The sequence below is a fragment of the Hemitrygon akajei genome, chromosome 20 (assembly GCF_048418815.1).
Source record: "Hemitrygon akajei chromosome 20, sHemAka1.3, whole genome shotgun sequence".
Classification (NCBI taxonomy): Eukaryota; Metazoa; Chordata; class Chondrichthyes; order Myliobatiformes; family Dasyatidae; genus Hemitrygon; species Hemitrygon akajei.
Window position 1 is genome coordinate 53,014,148 of NC_133143.1, and position 15,278 is coordinate 53,029,425.

General features: G+C 42.3%; 1 protein-coding gene across 1 annotated transcript in view; it reads left to right on the forward strand.

Moving 5' to 3' along the window:
• The window catches only part of LOC140713788 (sodium- and chloride-dependent transporter XTRP3-like), a 52,800-nt gene that overhangs the window by 20,197 nt on the left and 17,325 nt on the right, over positions 1 to 15,278 (forward strand). The window contains exons 7-9 of the mRNA XM_073024320.1: positions 6,459 to 6,621; positions 10,493 to 10,700; positions 12,369 to 12,528. Of these exons, the coding sequence (XP_072880421.1) occupies positions 6,459 to 6,621; positions 10,493 to 10,700; positions 12,369 to 12,528 (531 nt within the window). The remainder of the gene's footprint in view (positions 1 to 6,458; positions 6,622 to 10,492; positions 10,701 to 12,368; positions 12,529 to 15,278) is intronic.

A 15,278-nucleotide genomic window follows, 5' to 3' on the forward strand; every position in this document is an offset into this window, starting at 1 on the left:
TTTGGAGGCTACCCAGACAATAAAAAGTGTTGCTCCTCCAACCGGAGTGTGGCCTCATCGCGGCAGTAGAGGAGGCCATGGACTGGCATGTCAGGATGGGAATGGGAAGTAGAATGGAAAAGGGTAGCCACCAGGAAATCCCAATTCATTTTATTTATTTATTTATTTATTCTAAATGGCTAGATGAAGTGGTCTCCCAATCTATGTCGGGTCTCAATGATATAATGGAAGCCACACCAGGAGCACCGAATACAGTAGATTACTCCAATTGGGATGCCACCTCACCTAAAGACTGTTTGGGGCCCTGAATGGTAGTGAGGGCTGAGGTATAGGGGCAGGTTTGGCACTTCCTGTTTGAAAAGATGAGTACCAGGTGGGAGATCAGTGGGGATGGATGAATTTACTCTTATTCTTCTCCATAGATGCTGACTGGCCTGCTGAGTTCCTCCATTATTTTGTGTGTGTTGCTTTGGATTTTCAGCATCTGTAGACTTGTGTTTGAAATGCTAAAATTACTCAACAGGTCAGGCTGCATCTGTGGAAAGACAGACTGAGTTCTTGTTTCAGTTCAAAGACCCGATGAAGGGTCTTGGACGTGAAGTGTTAACTTTGTGGCTCTTTCCACAGATGCTGCCTGACGTTCTGAGTGTTTCCAGTGTTTTAATCCTCGCGGAGAATTTCTGTGTGATACTCCACCCCGCTAATAATAACATTCTCTAACTTAATTAAATGTCCTTAGGCACTTCTCAAGAATGTGTTCATTAAAAGTTAAAAGTGAGTAAAGCAAGGTGAAAAGATTTAAGGACAACATGTTTGCGCTTCAACCTTGACACTGAAGGCTGCCAATGTTAGAGCAATTAAATTCAGAGATGATCGAGCGTCAGTATTTAAAGATATCTTGGCAAGTTGTAGGCATGCAGCAGTTTACATCAATAGAGATAACCAGAGATTTTATTCCATTAGAGAGACTGTCCCACTTTTAAACAGCCACTCTGCCACCAAAAATTATAGGATGATAAAATTGCAGATTTCTTTGTTCCTTGCGAAACCTGTGGAAATGGGGATGTCTTACTCAATTAGCCATCCAGAGTTCTGGCCTTTTACATTTATAAAAGATTATCAGTTTCATCCAATTCATACAGCATCAGAACTTATTACTCAGTCACACGTTTCAATTCTTTTATAACTAGTAGGTCACAAATATTGTATCGGGAGAAAGCCTGCCAAACCCCTCTCGGAGCAACAATGGATGGCCAGTAAATAGCATTTTCTCCATGTGAACCATGTATAAAGTCCAAAGATAAAAAAGGCCACTATTACGAACAGTCTTTCAGCCTGTTTATTTTAAAAACATTATTTTTGTTGTTTAATAGCAGTAATCAAGTTGACTGTCTTAAGAACAATTGTTTTTAACAGTTATGCTCGATAAACTATAAAATAATTGCAATGGATTAGAATACAGTCATTTTAATTCTGTGGAACCAAGTGACCTTGAATAGAAACTCGAGGTTCTATAATGACATCAGATTAGCTTTCACTGCATTGAGAGTGCCTAACATAAATTGCAATGGAGAATATAAAGGGATGGGATTAACTGTATTGCATTTAGAAAGAGCTGGCACAGTCGCTTGCACGTAATAGTATCCTCTGCGACATTATTGTGATTCTGTTCAGCAGAATTTGCTGCAGAAGATCCCTATTGGTTCGTTAGCATTCCAAAGGGGAGGGAGTTGGCACCGTCAGTTTCAGTCTGGCCAATGTCAGTCTTCTTATCTTCTGAACATTGTCAGTGCTGTGTTGTTTAAATACATGATGCATTTGACATAAAGGGCAAAGTGACACAAAAGAGGAAAAATTCCAAATCATGAAGGCTTTGACCAAGTCTAAGTTACGAATATTTTACACCACCCCAGCTTAGTTGTAACTGAAAACATTTTGCCTTCTTTCTTTCCTTAGGATGTTCTTTAACCAAGATGTTACTTATCTAACTTGATATTCCTTTACAAGGTCTAGTGTCTATTTTTGTTTGACAGCACTCCAGTGAAGTGGCTTGGCACATTTTGTGAACTTAAAAACTGCTGCATAACACTCCACATTTGATTTGCAGGACTGAGGGATAGATCTGGACTAGCAAAAGGCAGTTCCAGATTGATCTTCCCCTAGCCACGACTGCCCAACTTATGGACAAGTGGTATATTTACTTTATGAGTACATCTGTACACCAGCTCATTAATGCAACTGGCAAATCAGCAAATTACGTAGCCAGCAACTCATTAAATAAAAGCAAGCAGACATGGCCAAAAGCTCAATTGTTATTCAGACCAAACACAAGACTGGGGAATAAATACGATCAAAGTGACTTTGACCGTGGAGTGATTGTTGGTGCCAGACAGGGTAGCTTGAGTTTCTCAGAAACTGCTGATCCCCTGGAATTTTCATACACAACAGTCTCTAAAATTTACAGAGAATGCCACAGAAAGAAACAAAATAAAAAAGGAAACATCCAGTTAGTGACAGTTCTGAGGGCAGAAATGCCTTGTTAACAAAAAAGGCCAGAGGAAAAGGCTATAATGGTTCAAACTGACAGGAAGGTGACAGTAACTCAAATAATCATGTTACAACAGTTGTGTGCAGAACAACTCTGAAGTCATACCACACTGAACCTTGAAGTGGACGGGCTGCAGCAGCTGAAGATCATGATCGTACACTCAGAGCCCTATTTATCGGGGTCAGGAATGCCTACTAAGGTGGCCACTGAGAGTATGAACAAAGCATTTGGGAGACCATCGAGACGGATGTGCCAGCTGCTACAGAATTACAGACATCTCTGCTGTGGGAAAATGGGACATTTCTAGGTACCTTCCCTTCCCACACCCCCCCCCCCCCCCCACCCCAGCCCTCTCAACCCCAATCTGTAACATCCGTGCTGAGCGGGGCCAAGAGCACTGTTTCGACTTGTCCCCTTCAATGAGCCTGCAAGGTTGGCTTCCCACAACTGCGCATTCGTCCATCACAGTGGTTTCTGTGATCCTCTCCCAAACCCCATTTTTATTAATTTCTCATTTACAAAACTGCTCAGGTTATGAACGTTTCTCTGGAGAAGAACACGGTCCTAACCTGTGGAAATCAAGTATAGGTAAAAAAAAAATTATTAGGTTTTAGAAGTTGCTTGAAAACAGATTCAACGTAACCTTAAAAAAGGAAGGGGATAAGTACATGAAGAGTTGGAAGGGCAAGGACTTGAAAGAGGTGGAGGGTATCTACAAACTCAAGGGCCAAAGTCACCTTCTTGGATTTGTAGTGTCCCAAAGTTATACGGAGTAAATTTAAATAAGAAAACATAGGAGCAAGAATTAGGCCATTTAGCCCATCGAGATACTCCGCCATTCCATCAAAGCTGACTTATCCTTTTCAACCATAATTGCCTGCCTTTTCCTCGTAACATTTGGTGCCTTTGCTAATTAAGAACCTATCAAGTTCCACTTTAAATATAACCAATCACTTAGCCTCCACAACCATGTGTGGCAGTGAATTCCGCAGATCTGCCATCCACTGGATAAAGAAATTCCTCCTCATCTCTGTTCGAAAAGGACATCCTTCCATTGTGAGGCTATGCACTCTGGTCCTATATTCCCGCAGTATGAGAACCATTACCTCCACATCCACTCTTTCTGGGCTTTTCAATATTTGATAGTTTTTAATGAGACTCCCCCCTCATTCTTTTTAAACTCCAGTCCGGCGACATTGACTATTCCTCATATGTTAACCCTGTCACTCCAGGATCAAATGTCCTCTGTAAGCTCTCCATTGTCAGTACATCCTTTCCTAGGTAAGGTTCCCAAAACTGCTCGGGGTCATGGGTTAAAGGTGAAATGCTTAAAGGGAATATGAGGGGGAGCTTCACTCTAAGTGTGGAACGAGCTGCCAGCGGAAGTGCTAGATGCATATTTGATTTCAACACTTAAGAGAAATTTGGATCGGTACATGAATAAAAGGGGTTTGGAGGGCCTGGTTCAGGTACAGGTCGTGGGGACTAGTGGATTAATGGTTCAGCATGGACAAGATAGGTCAAAGGGCCTGCTTCAGAGCATAGTGTTCTACAACTCTACAGATGAAGGAGAACCATGGTGTTCCCGTACAAAATTAGTTGTGAATGGCTGTCAAAGATTTTGCTCTCCAACTTCTACCCTGGTGATTAAAGTGAAAATGAACTAAGGCAAATTAGCCTTGTTTTTTTCTGCCTTAAACTGTGCAGATCTAAAGGGAAAGTAAAAACAGAAATATTGAAGCCCATAACAGAATTGGCTAATTAGTCCCCTTCTCCAAATATTTTATGCCTATGTTCAAATGTTATGTGGCCTAGTGCCAAACTGCAGAATACTGAGGGGAAAAATGACACATGATATTATTCATGTTTAATAAGGAGGTCTGAGAGAAATAAATACTAACACAGACCAACTTGTCTGACTTCGCAGTGTACAGTATACACCACTGTAATTGGCCAATCTTTATTCATCAATATTTATAAAGGTTAAAAAAAATTAAAGTCTTGTATGTGTATACCCCCTTTCAGTTCAATTTATGGATACTCTAGCATGCTTATGAAGTGAGTTACAGTATCAATAGGAAATATGATAGTAAATATGCACACGTCACAAGGTAAATTCACTGGACTAAATTCAGCATTGAAAGGTTTATCCTATGAGCTGATATTGAGCAAACCTGGTTCAAATTTCCAATGAATATTTTGAAACATACAGGATTCTGGGAGGGTCTGACATGTTGGATGATAAAAGGTTGCTTCCTGTGGCTAAAGTGGGTGGTATAATCTCAAAATAACAGTTTAGCTGTTTATGACCAAGATAAGACAACATTTCTTTATTATATTGTGAATATTTTGAGCCTACTGTCTTACCAGCCATAAATGTCTATAACTGAGTATTTTCAATGCTAAGATCCATAGGATTCTTTGGACACCAAGAGAATTAAGGAATATGATAATTGGGTGAGAAAATGGATTTGAAGTATTGGAGTAGCCTTCATCTTATTGAATGTTGAAACAGGCTCACTGGGCAAATGACTTATTTCTGCTTCTATTTCTTACATTTTCCCACAGAAGCATGTAATATTGATCAGGTAAAGGCCTGAAAGTGTAGTAGTTAATATACTGGACCTGCAACTGGAGTTTTGGATGTTGATCCAGAGACCTCTGTGGCAACTGGGAATGTAAATTCAAGTAATTAAATAAAAATGGATTTTTCTTTTAAGTAAGAAGTTAGTTGTAGTCATGGTAAACATGAAATGAGTGTATTGGTGAAAAAATCCTGTTGGGCTACTTTATGGACCTCAGGAAAGCAAATCTGCATTTCCAATCTGAGCTAACCCATATATGACTATTAACTCACCAATTTGACTTTTAATTTCCTCTTCAGTTTAGATACATTTCATGATGCTCAGTGATGCCTGTATCCTGTGAAGAAATAAAATTCACATGTCTTTAATGGAAGGCAGCAGGGTTGATATCAAAGCCTTGAAGAGTACACGTAAAGGTGATTCTTGGAGATCAGCGGGTGGGTGGTGCACGATTTGGAGTTGAACTAGGAGTCTAGAGCTACACACACAAAATGCTGGAGGGTCTCAGCAGATCAGGTAGCATCTATAGATGAAAATGAACAATTGACGTTTTAGGACGATGTCCCTTCAATAGGTCTTCATCAGCTCCTAATGAAGAATCCTGATGAAGGGTCCTGCCTGAAATGTTGACTGGTAGTTTTCTTCCATGGATGATGTCGGACCTGCCGAGCTCCTCCAGTGTTTTATGTGTGTTGATCCAGATTTCCAGCATCTACCGTTTCCTTTGAGTCTGGAGCTGAGACTCGTCTGAAGGCACGGTTAGATGGATGTTGCCATATCAGAATGGAGTTTGGGGTGGTGGGGTGTGGAAAGGTCCTTAGGAAAACAAAAATGCAAACCAGCATCACTGTGAAAAGAGGTGTTTTCCAGAGCGCCAGACAATGGCTGCATTCTGTGAATAATGTGACCACCTTGTATCCACCTGAGAGTGTAGACAAACCATTTGTTTAGCATCTCATGCTGGCTTCTCCAGCAATGTAGGACATCCTCAACCCATGTAATCTGAAGGGGAACTCAAGTTCACCCAAAGGCAAGACTACTGGCCACTGAGCTGCAGACAGTCTACAAAGAGTGTAGGGAGGAGGCTAAAAGATCAGTTGTACAGTTGTGCATAGTCATAAAATCAGTTACAGCTTTGTTATCAAGAGGTCGTTTTGAGATTTATCTATTCAAGGACAGTCATAAAAGGCATTAGCTCTGCCTTGGCTTTGACATTGCATTCCTGTTGAGTAATTGTGGCTGGTTATTGTTCTACTCCACTAATTTTGAAAAGATCACTTGGATGCTCAACTTTTGAACCTTAAGTATTGTTGCTCTAATTGCAGGACAATTCTTCTATTAACTAATACTTTTGAACTGGAGGAGACGGCAATAACTCCAGACACACTCAGCAAATGGATAACACACCTGAATTCAACAGCACCAGACACATTTGCCGGCATTTCCTCACAAATTGAAGTCTGTGACCTGCAATCTAATTTAGATACGGTAAGAATTAAAGAATAGGAGCCAGATTAGACCACTCATCCCTCTAAGCTTGCTCCACCATGGGATAATTGCTCAGTGCCATGCTGTTGCTATAACCGTATACTTTTTAAAGCTAGTGAAATCACATTTCTTAGTAGCCAGTTACCCTACCAACACATCTTTGCATTGTGGAAGAAACTGGAGCAACTAGAGGACACCCACAAAGTCACAGAGAGAATGTGCAAACTCCACACAAACACAAAAGGTCAGAGTCAAACCCAGGCTTCTGGAGCTGTAAGACTACATTGCTATTCCACTGTTCTCCTGGGATATGTGCACACGTTTGAATCCATCATGAAAGTAGCTACTGTAGACATGTAGTTTGGGATGTGAATCAGGTAACAGTAAATGAAACTGCACAATTTTAAATGTACCTGTATAGGGAGACCTTCGACTGTTGGTACAGGGAAGCTTAATAACAGAAAGACAAGTTTATGCAACTATTGGAAAGCTACATATACACAGTCATGTTGTTGTTAAGTGCCGTCGAGTTGTATTTTGGCAACTCATGCCGACTCTATGAATGGTTGCCCTAAACGAGTTTTGATCCTCACACAATGCGGCTCATTGTAGCTAACGTTATGTTCATTGCTGTCCTTATTGTGTCTGTACTCTGCATGGTGGCCTTCCTCTCTTCCATTCTCCTTCCACCTTGCTGAGCATTATATCCTTTTCTGGGGAGCTGTTTCTTTGCATCATGCCCCAAAATATGATAGGTGGAGTCTTGTCATTTGAGCCTCCAGAGAGAGATTTGGTTTGAGCTATTTGTTTGTTCTATGTGAGGTCTACGAGTTGAATCTTTGTATGTAGAGATAGATGCTTGTTCCCAAATATCTTCTCTAAATCCTTCACTGCTGCTCTGCCAAGGGCAGTTGGATTTCTTGACAGCTTACCGCTTCAGTGTTACTCAATCATTGAATCATAGAGTTATACAGTACTGGAACAGACCCCTCAGCCCCGCTCATCCATGCCAGCTAAGTTGTCTACTTGAGCTTGTCTCATTTTCCCTCATTTCATGCATATCCTGCTAGAGGTTTTTGTATCCTTCAGCAGTTAAGGCATCCAAGCAGCCACACTTGACACCATTCAATGTAGCACCAGCTGAGTTAGGTAGGAGTTCAGTACAACTCTCCTATATTAGGAAAACAGTAGGAAGAACTCCAACATGCCTCCCTATTTGGCTGCTAACTCTACACACATCTATCTGTTTTCTGAAGAAATCATGTATTGAGTTGGTAAACCCGTGAAGTTTTGTAGCTAACCCGAAATACTAAGAAAGTGTACCATCAAGAAATATTGTTCTTGAAGCAGTCAGGCAACAGTGGCATTCAAAGGCTGATCTGCAACATTCCACATGCTCAATTTTTATAACAGAGGTTTTGCTTAATAGAATAATGTTTTTTTTCCTCCAAGTTACTGCATTATTTATTTAAATATTACCCATTGGCTGACCACCAAAATAACTTTAAATCTATTTTTCCAAACAACAGATAATAACTTTCTCCCCATATCGTTGTAGCTTTCTTAGTTGAGATTTAAGACCATAGTTACAGACTGAAGTCCACCACTCTCAAGTGCAATGTAAATTTCTTTTTCAATCTCTTTGTTATTATTAATAATATTATGAACAAATTAAATTTCTATCGTATTATGGGTACACTTCACTAAAGGACCCTTTACAATAATGCCATGATGTAATCTTGTCGCACAAATCAGACTTAAATAGCCTTCTCACTGGTGTATTCTTCAATATATCAATCTGGAAACTTATATACTTTCCATGAGCCATGGTAGTGGAACAGTTAGTGCGACACTATTCCTCTGTAAGGAAGTTTGTACGTTCTGCCCACGTGCATGCGGACTTCCTCCGGGTGCTCGACTTCCTCCCAGAGTCCAAAGATGTGCCAGGTAATAAGTTAAATTGGTTGTGGTAAATTGTCCTATGCTTCGGCTAGAATTAAACGGGTGGGTTGCAGGGTGGTACAGCTTGGTGGGCCAAAAGGGCTTGCTCCCTGCTCTCTCTCTAAATAAAGAAATAAGTAAGTTTGTCCTCCATCTTATCACTCCCATCTACAGTGTATATGTAGATTAAAGTCTACTGCATTACCATTATTACACATTGTTCTAATTTCTTGACTTCTGCCCAAGTTTCAGTGTCCAGTACATCCCCACGTGTTTCCTGCTCTTTCCTGTTTTTTTGCATGACTCGAATTGATTCCAAATTGAGTCATGCTTTGCTGACTCAGTTCATTTCTCATTATTGTGCTCGTTTTATCTCTTATTGACAATGCTACCCCTATTTAATTTTCCGTTGCTTTTCCTTCCTAGAAGTTAAATATCCCTGAATAGTCAGTCCTTTTCTTTGAATGACCCACTGTCACATTTCTGCAATGGCAATATACTACCAGTCATGTCATTAATTGTTACCTTGTTAAAAAAGCTAAGAGCATTTATTAATTTTGCCATTTGAACCATTTTCCACACTTTGATCTTACATTTACTATTTACATTTTTTCTGCTAATTATTTCACTTAACAACTTTTGCACCTTCCACTTCCTGTTTTGTTTCCCTCCACTGAGGATCTCATCCTCCAGCCAAGGTAGTTTAAATGTCCACAGTTGCACATGCAACCCAACCCTGTGGGAATATTCCTTCCAGTCCTACGCATCCAATTTTCACTTTGCATCTGCCCCAGAAACAGTCCCAGTGCGGCAGATATCTGAAGCCCTCCCTTTCCCTCAATGCACCATTCTTCCAGCCATGCATTCAGTTGTACTGTCCTCCTATTCTTGTACTTATTAGCAAGCAGCACTGGGAGTAATCCTGAGATAAACAGCGCACAGAGCAGTACAGCATTGTACAGGCCCTTCACCCCATGATGTTGTGTTGTTTAACCTACTTTTTTCCGCCCACGTAACCCTCCATTTTTCTTTCTTCCTTGTGCTTATCAAAGAGTCTTTTAAATGTCCCTAATGTATCCACCATTACCATTACCCCTGATAGGGCACTTCATTCACTTATCCATCTCTGTGTAATATAAAACAAACTACCTCTGACATCGGCTATACTTCCCTCCAACCACCTTAAAATTACGCTCTCACGTATTAGCCCTTGTTGCCCTGTGGAAAAAGAAGCTGGCTGATCATTCTATCAATGCTTCTTACCATCTTATACACCTCTATCAAGTCACCTCTCATCCTCCTCCTCTCCACAGAGAAAAAGTCCAAGCTCAGTTACCTTCTCTAAAGCTTCTACAGCCTTCCTATAATGCCAGACATGAGAAATTCTGAAGGTGCTGGAGAACCAAAGTAGCACACACAAAATGCTGGAGGAACTCAGTAGGCCAAGCTGCATCAATGGAAATAAATAAACATTTGACGTTTCGGGCAGAAACCCTACTTCAGAGAACCTCATTCCTTTTTCCTACCCTCGTCTTTGATACCAATGTAACCTGCAACTTCTAGACCTGCTACAGAGTTTTGACCCAAAACATCAACAGCTCTTTTGCCCCCGCAGATGATGCTCAGCCCATTGAGTTCCTTCAACAAATTGGTTGTTGCTCTAGATTCCAGTATATGCGGTCTCTTTTGTCTGCAACTTTTAGCTTTTCACCATGCCTTTTCAAGATGTTCTGCAACTCCCTAATCTGTTACACCCATTAGAATACTTAGCTAGTGGACAAAAAAAAACAAAATTAGAAAGGAAGCAATTTCTGGTACTGTACAGGCATAATAAGCAGGATAGCCTGTTACTTTAATCCATCGTTCTGCAATTCTTTGATTCTTTCCAGTGCTCTGTTTTCTAATGGAATTTTATCCTTTCATTTACTAGGCTGCTGAAGGTACAGGGCTTATATTTATAGTCTTCACTGAAGCCATTGTGAGCATGCCAGGACCATCACAGATCTGGTCGATATTGTTCTTTTTGATGGTCTTGATGCTGGGAATTGGCAGCATGTTGGGAAACATGGCAGGGGTCATCACGCCGCTCAGCGACATGAAGATCATTTCAAAGTACCTTCCAAGGGAGGTCATGATAGGTAAGCCGTGATCTGATCACCCTCTTTATTTTTATATGGTGTCACAACCCTTTATTAGCCCCAAAAAGAGCAAAGCTTCTTTGATTTATATCTAATGCAAAGATGGCGTCTCCAACAGTTGAGCGCTCCCTCAGTATTTCAAAAGAATGCTTGTCTAGCTTTACGTGCTTAAGTCTCTTGACTGGGATTTGATGAATAATCCTTTCTGCATTATGTTCAAGGTAAGCCAGAGTGTTACAGTGATAAGGTTGTTGACTTTAAATTAACTTTCTCGATACTAGTTGTTCAATCTACAAAACGTGAATTGTAGCAAAAGTTCCTGATGTTGGCGAAACGTGTTTTAAAAAATCTTCAGCAAGATCTTGCCAACCTTCTATGCCTGCTACAATCTGTGTAGGAACATTTACATAGAACATAGAGCAGTTCAACACAGTTTAGGCCTTTTGGCTCACGATGTTGTGCCAACCCTTTAACCTACTCCAAGGTCAATGTAACACTTCACTCCCACATAGCCCTCCATTTTTCTTTCATCCGTGTACTATCTAAGAATCTCATAAATGTCCCTAATGTACCTGGCTCTACCACCACTCCAGCAGCACATTCCATGCACCTACCAATCTCTGTAAAAACATCCCCACTCTAATTTCCCTCAATCACTTTAAAGTAATTCCCCCTCTTATTAGCCACGTCCACCCTGGGAAACATGTCTACCCTGGTTGTCCACTCTATCTGTGCCTCATTCAGCTCACCTCTTATCCACCTCCTTTCTAAAGAGAAGATTCCTAGCTCTCTCAACCTATCCTCATAAAACATGCTTTCTAATCCAAGCAGTGTCGTGGTAAATCTCTGCATCTTCTCGAATGAGGTGATCTAAACTAAGCACAATACTCCAAGTGTGATCTAATCAGAGTTTGATAGAGCTGAAACATTACTTGTCGGTCTGTTAGCTCAATCTCCTGACGAATGAAAGCCAACACACCATATGCCTTCTTAACCACCCTATCAACTTGCACTCCAGCTTTAGGGGATCTATGTAATAGGAATCCCAAGATCTCAATGTTCTTTCACACTGTAAAAAATCCAGCTATTAACCCTGTAAATTGTAGTAGTTCCTCTCACAAGCTCAAATGAAGCCAATAAAAATATCTGTCAGGAATTTCAAAGAGCTTTATAGCCAATTGGATATTTTGGAAACATTGTCATGAGCAATGGAGAAAACATGACAACCATTTTGCATGTGGTAAGCTCCCACTCACAGTGATGGTGCTTCTCTCATTTGTTGTGGAACCCAACAGCAATTTTAAACCTATCTGTTTGACCAAGCTTTCAGCTGTCTGCCCTAATGTCTCCTCATGCAGCTCAGCATAAGCTATTTATCTTAAAATTTTCAAGTGAAGTATCAAGGCACCTCTCCCCACAATACACGTGTGATAGACATGAAAGAAGCTCTTAACCGTGGAAAGGTTGGCAAGCTTTTTAACTGAATTTATTTTATAATTCAGATCATTAACAGTGAAAGAGGGTGTTAAAATAGAGTTTTACAATAACTGAAACTGTTGATTTACATACCGTAGATAAAAGCCATGATATATCAAGCTGGGGTAAATGTGTTTTATGTTATGCTTTTGATTATCATGCACTAAGTCCTGCCTTTCTTATATTTTGTAGGTATCACGTGCCTTTTAGCTTGTGTTATAGGGATCATTTTCACCACTGAAGCAGGCAATTATTGGTTTGTTATATTCAATGACTATGCAGCAACGCTGGCACTTTTAATAATCGTTCTGATTGAAGTCGTTGGAGTCTGTTATGTCTACGGAATAAAAAAGCAAGTACATTAATCTTTTTTTCCCAATCAATGGCACATCTTCTTCAGAATGAGATCCACGTAGAGATAAAACGAGGAAACATAGAAATCTACAGCGCATTACAGGCCCTTCGGCCCACAATGTTGTGCAGGCCATGTAACCCACTCCAGAAACTGCCTGGAATCTCCCTGCTGTTTTTGTTTAAGGCTACACTATTGACATTTTCATTCGCATTTAGAGATCAGTAAAGGAAAATTAACTAAAGAATATACCTACATATCTAAAATATTATACCACATTAAATATTTTTGAAACACAATGCCAGTTGCAATGTAGCCGACATTGTAGCCAAAATTGCACACAGCAAGCTCCCACAACTAGCAGCATGTTAATGACCACATATTCTATTGAAGTGATAAGTTTGGGCCAGAAAAATGAGGCAAACTCTTCCACTCTTCCTTGCTGTTGTGCCTTATTTCAAAGTCTTAACAAAAGACCTCTGACAGGGCAGTATTCCCTCAGCACTGCAGTGGAGCATGATTCTTGTTTTATGGAGTGGAACCAGAACAGTCTCTGGACTCAAAGCCATGGTCACTAATTGGACCAACTTAATGTTATCAAAGGATGCTATTATTGTATCTGTAAAACAAAGACAGAGCGGCAGGAATGAAAGGTCAAGCTTGTATGTTTCTTGTTGTAGTGCTTAATACATTACACACTGCAGGGCATGAACAAATAGACAAAGTGTTGATATTTGGATATGCATCCGAGCAACCATGTGAGTAAATCTCACATTTAAATACCTGGCCCCGTTTTATGTCTTGCTCTGCCCCCTCTCTCTCAACCCTCCCCCCTACTCTCCCAACCCTCCCCCCCCCCTCAAACCTCACCACCCAGTTCCTCTCTTTCAACCCTCACCCCCTCCTTCTCCCTCCCTCTCTCCCCCACCCCTCTCTTTCCCACCTCTCCCCTTCCTCTCCCTCTTCCACCCCTCCCCTTCCTCTCCCTCTCCCACCCCTCCCCTACCCCCTCACCCTCACTCTCACTCTCCCACCCCCTCACTCTCTCCACCCCTCCCCCTCACCCTCCCTCTCCCTCCCCTCACACTCTCTCCCTCTCCCTCCCCTCACACTCTCTCCCTCTCCCTCCCCTCACACTCTCTCCCTCTCCCTCCCCTCACACTCTCTCCCTCTCCCTCCCCTCACACTCTCTCCCTCTCCCTCCCCTCACACTCTCTCCCTCCCCTCACACTCTCTCCCTCTCCTCACACTCTCTCTCCCACTCCTCCCTCTCTCCCCCTTTCCCACTCCCTCCCCCTCTCTCTCCACTCCCTCCCTCCCCCTCTCCACTCCCTCCCTCCCCCTCTCCACTCCCTCCCTCCCCCTCTCCACTCCCTCCCTCCCCCTCTCCACTCCCTCCCTCCCCCTCTCCACTCCCTCCCTCCCCCTCTCCACTCCCTCCCTCCCCCTCTCCACTCCCTCCCTCCCCCTCTCTCTCCACTCCCTCCCCCTCTCTCTCCACTCCCTCCCCCTCTCTCTCCACTCCCTCCCCCTCTCTCTCCACTCCCTCCCTCTCTCTCCACTCCCTCCCTCTCTCTCCACTCTCTCCCCCTCCCTCCCTCTCTCTGCACTCTCTCCCCCTCCCTCTCTCTGCACTCTCTCCCCCTCCCTCCCTCTCTCTGCACTCTCTCCCCCTCCCTCCCTCTCTCTGCACTCTCTCCCCCTCCCTCACTCTCTCTGCACTCTCTCCCCCTCCCTCACTCTCTCTCCACTCTCTCCCCCTCCCTCACTCTCTCTCCACTCTCTCCCCCTCACTCTCTCTCCTTCCTCTCTCCTCCCTCTCCCTCCCTCCTCAAGAATTGGTCCAGATGCCCAGGAGCCTAAATTTCTCCATCCTGAGCCACATTTTGTCCTGTATTTATCTGTGAACAGCTTGCTCTCCATATCGTGATGCCCAGGCTTGCGTATCCAGACAGCTAGAACACAACAGCCATAGTCAACCCTGTCCGACAGAGGCCTCACTGATGGAATCTGTGCTATCTTACTTTCTATCCTCAATGGTACAAGGAGCAGTCTGAAGATTATTATCTTTGAAGTCCTGCTTCTATTTCTTTCCCAGCTCCTTACAATCTTCCTGCAGGATCTCATCCCCCCAGCACTACATATAGACCACAACATCTGGTTGTCCATTTTACCCCATTCGCTCAGTGATGTCTTTATCCCTGTGAGTAGGGAGGCAAAGAGTCCTGATGAATAACTTCATTAACTCCAGCAACACTTGCCTGTTCTTCTAACGATAGAATCCTGACAACCATATTGATTTTTCCCTTCTTTTCCATGGTCTGAGGTTGCACCCTTGGCTGAAGTCCCCAAGGGAAACCTGTTCCCCGTCAGTACTCAGAAATGAATACGGGAGAATAAAATGCCCTTAGCCACCTCCTGAACGGCCTTTTTTTGTCCATTTGTCACTCTGCCTACATTCTCTTGAGTGTGATCACTTCCCAAATGATGTCAGCCACAAACTCAAAGGTTAATCACTGTGACCTCAGTTCTTGTTCGGGCTCCAAAACCCGGTGCTCGAATTGAAGCAAACCATTCTTGCCCCCGCTGCTGTCCTCCTTGTGGTGAGCCAGCAGAAATTCCCATACGTTGCAGAATGTGCATTCCCTGGATGCTTCATTTGTTAGATTAACAGAAGATAAATTTAAAACTATTATTACATAAGATTACTTATTATTTTGCTTGTCCTTGAAGAACTTTGTAACTCCCCT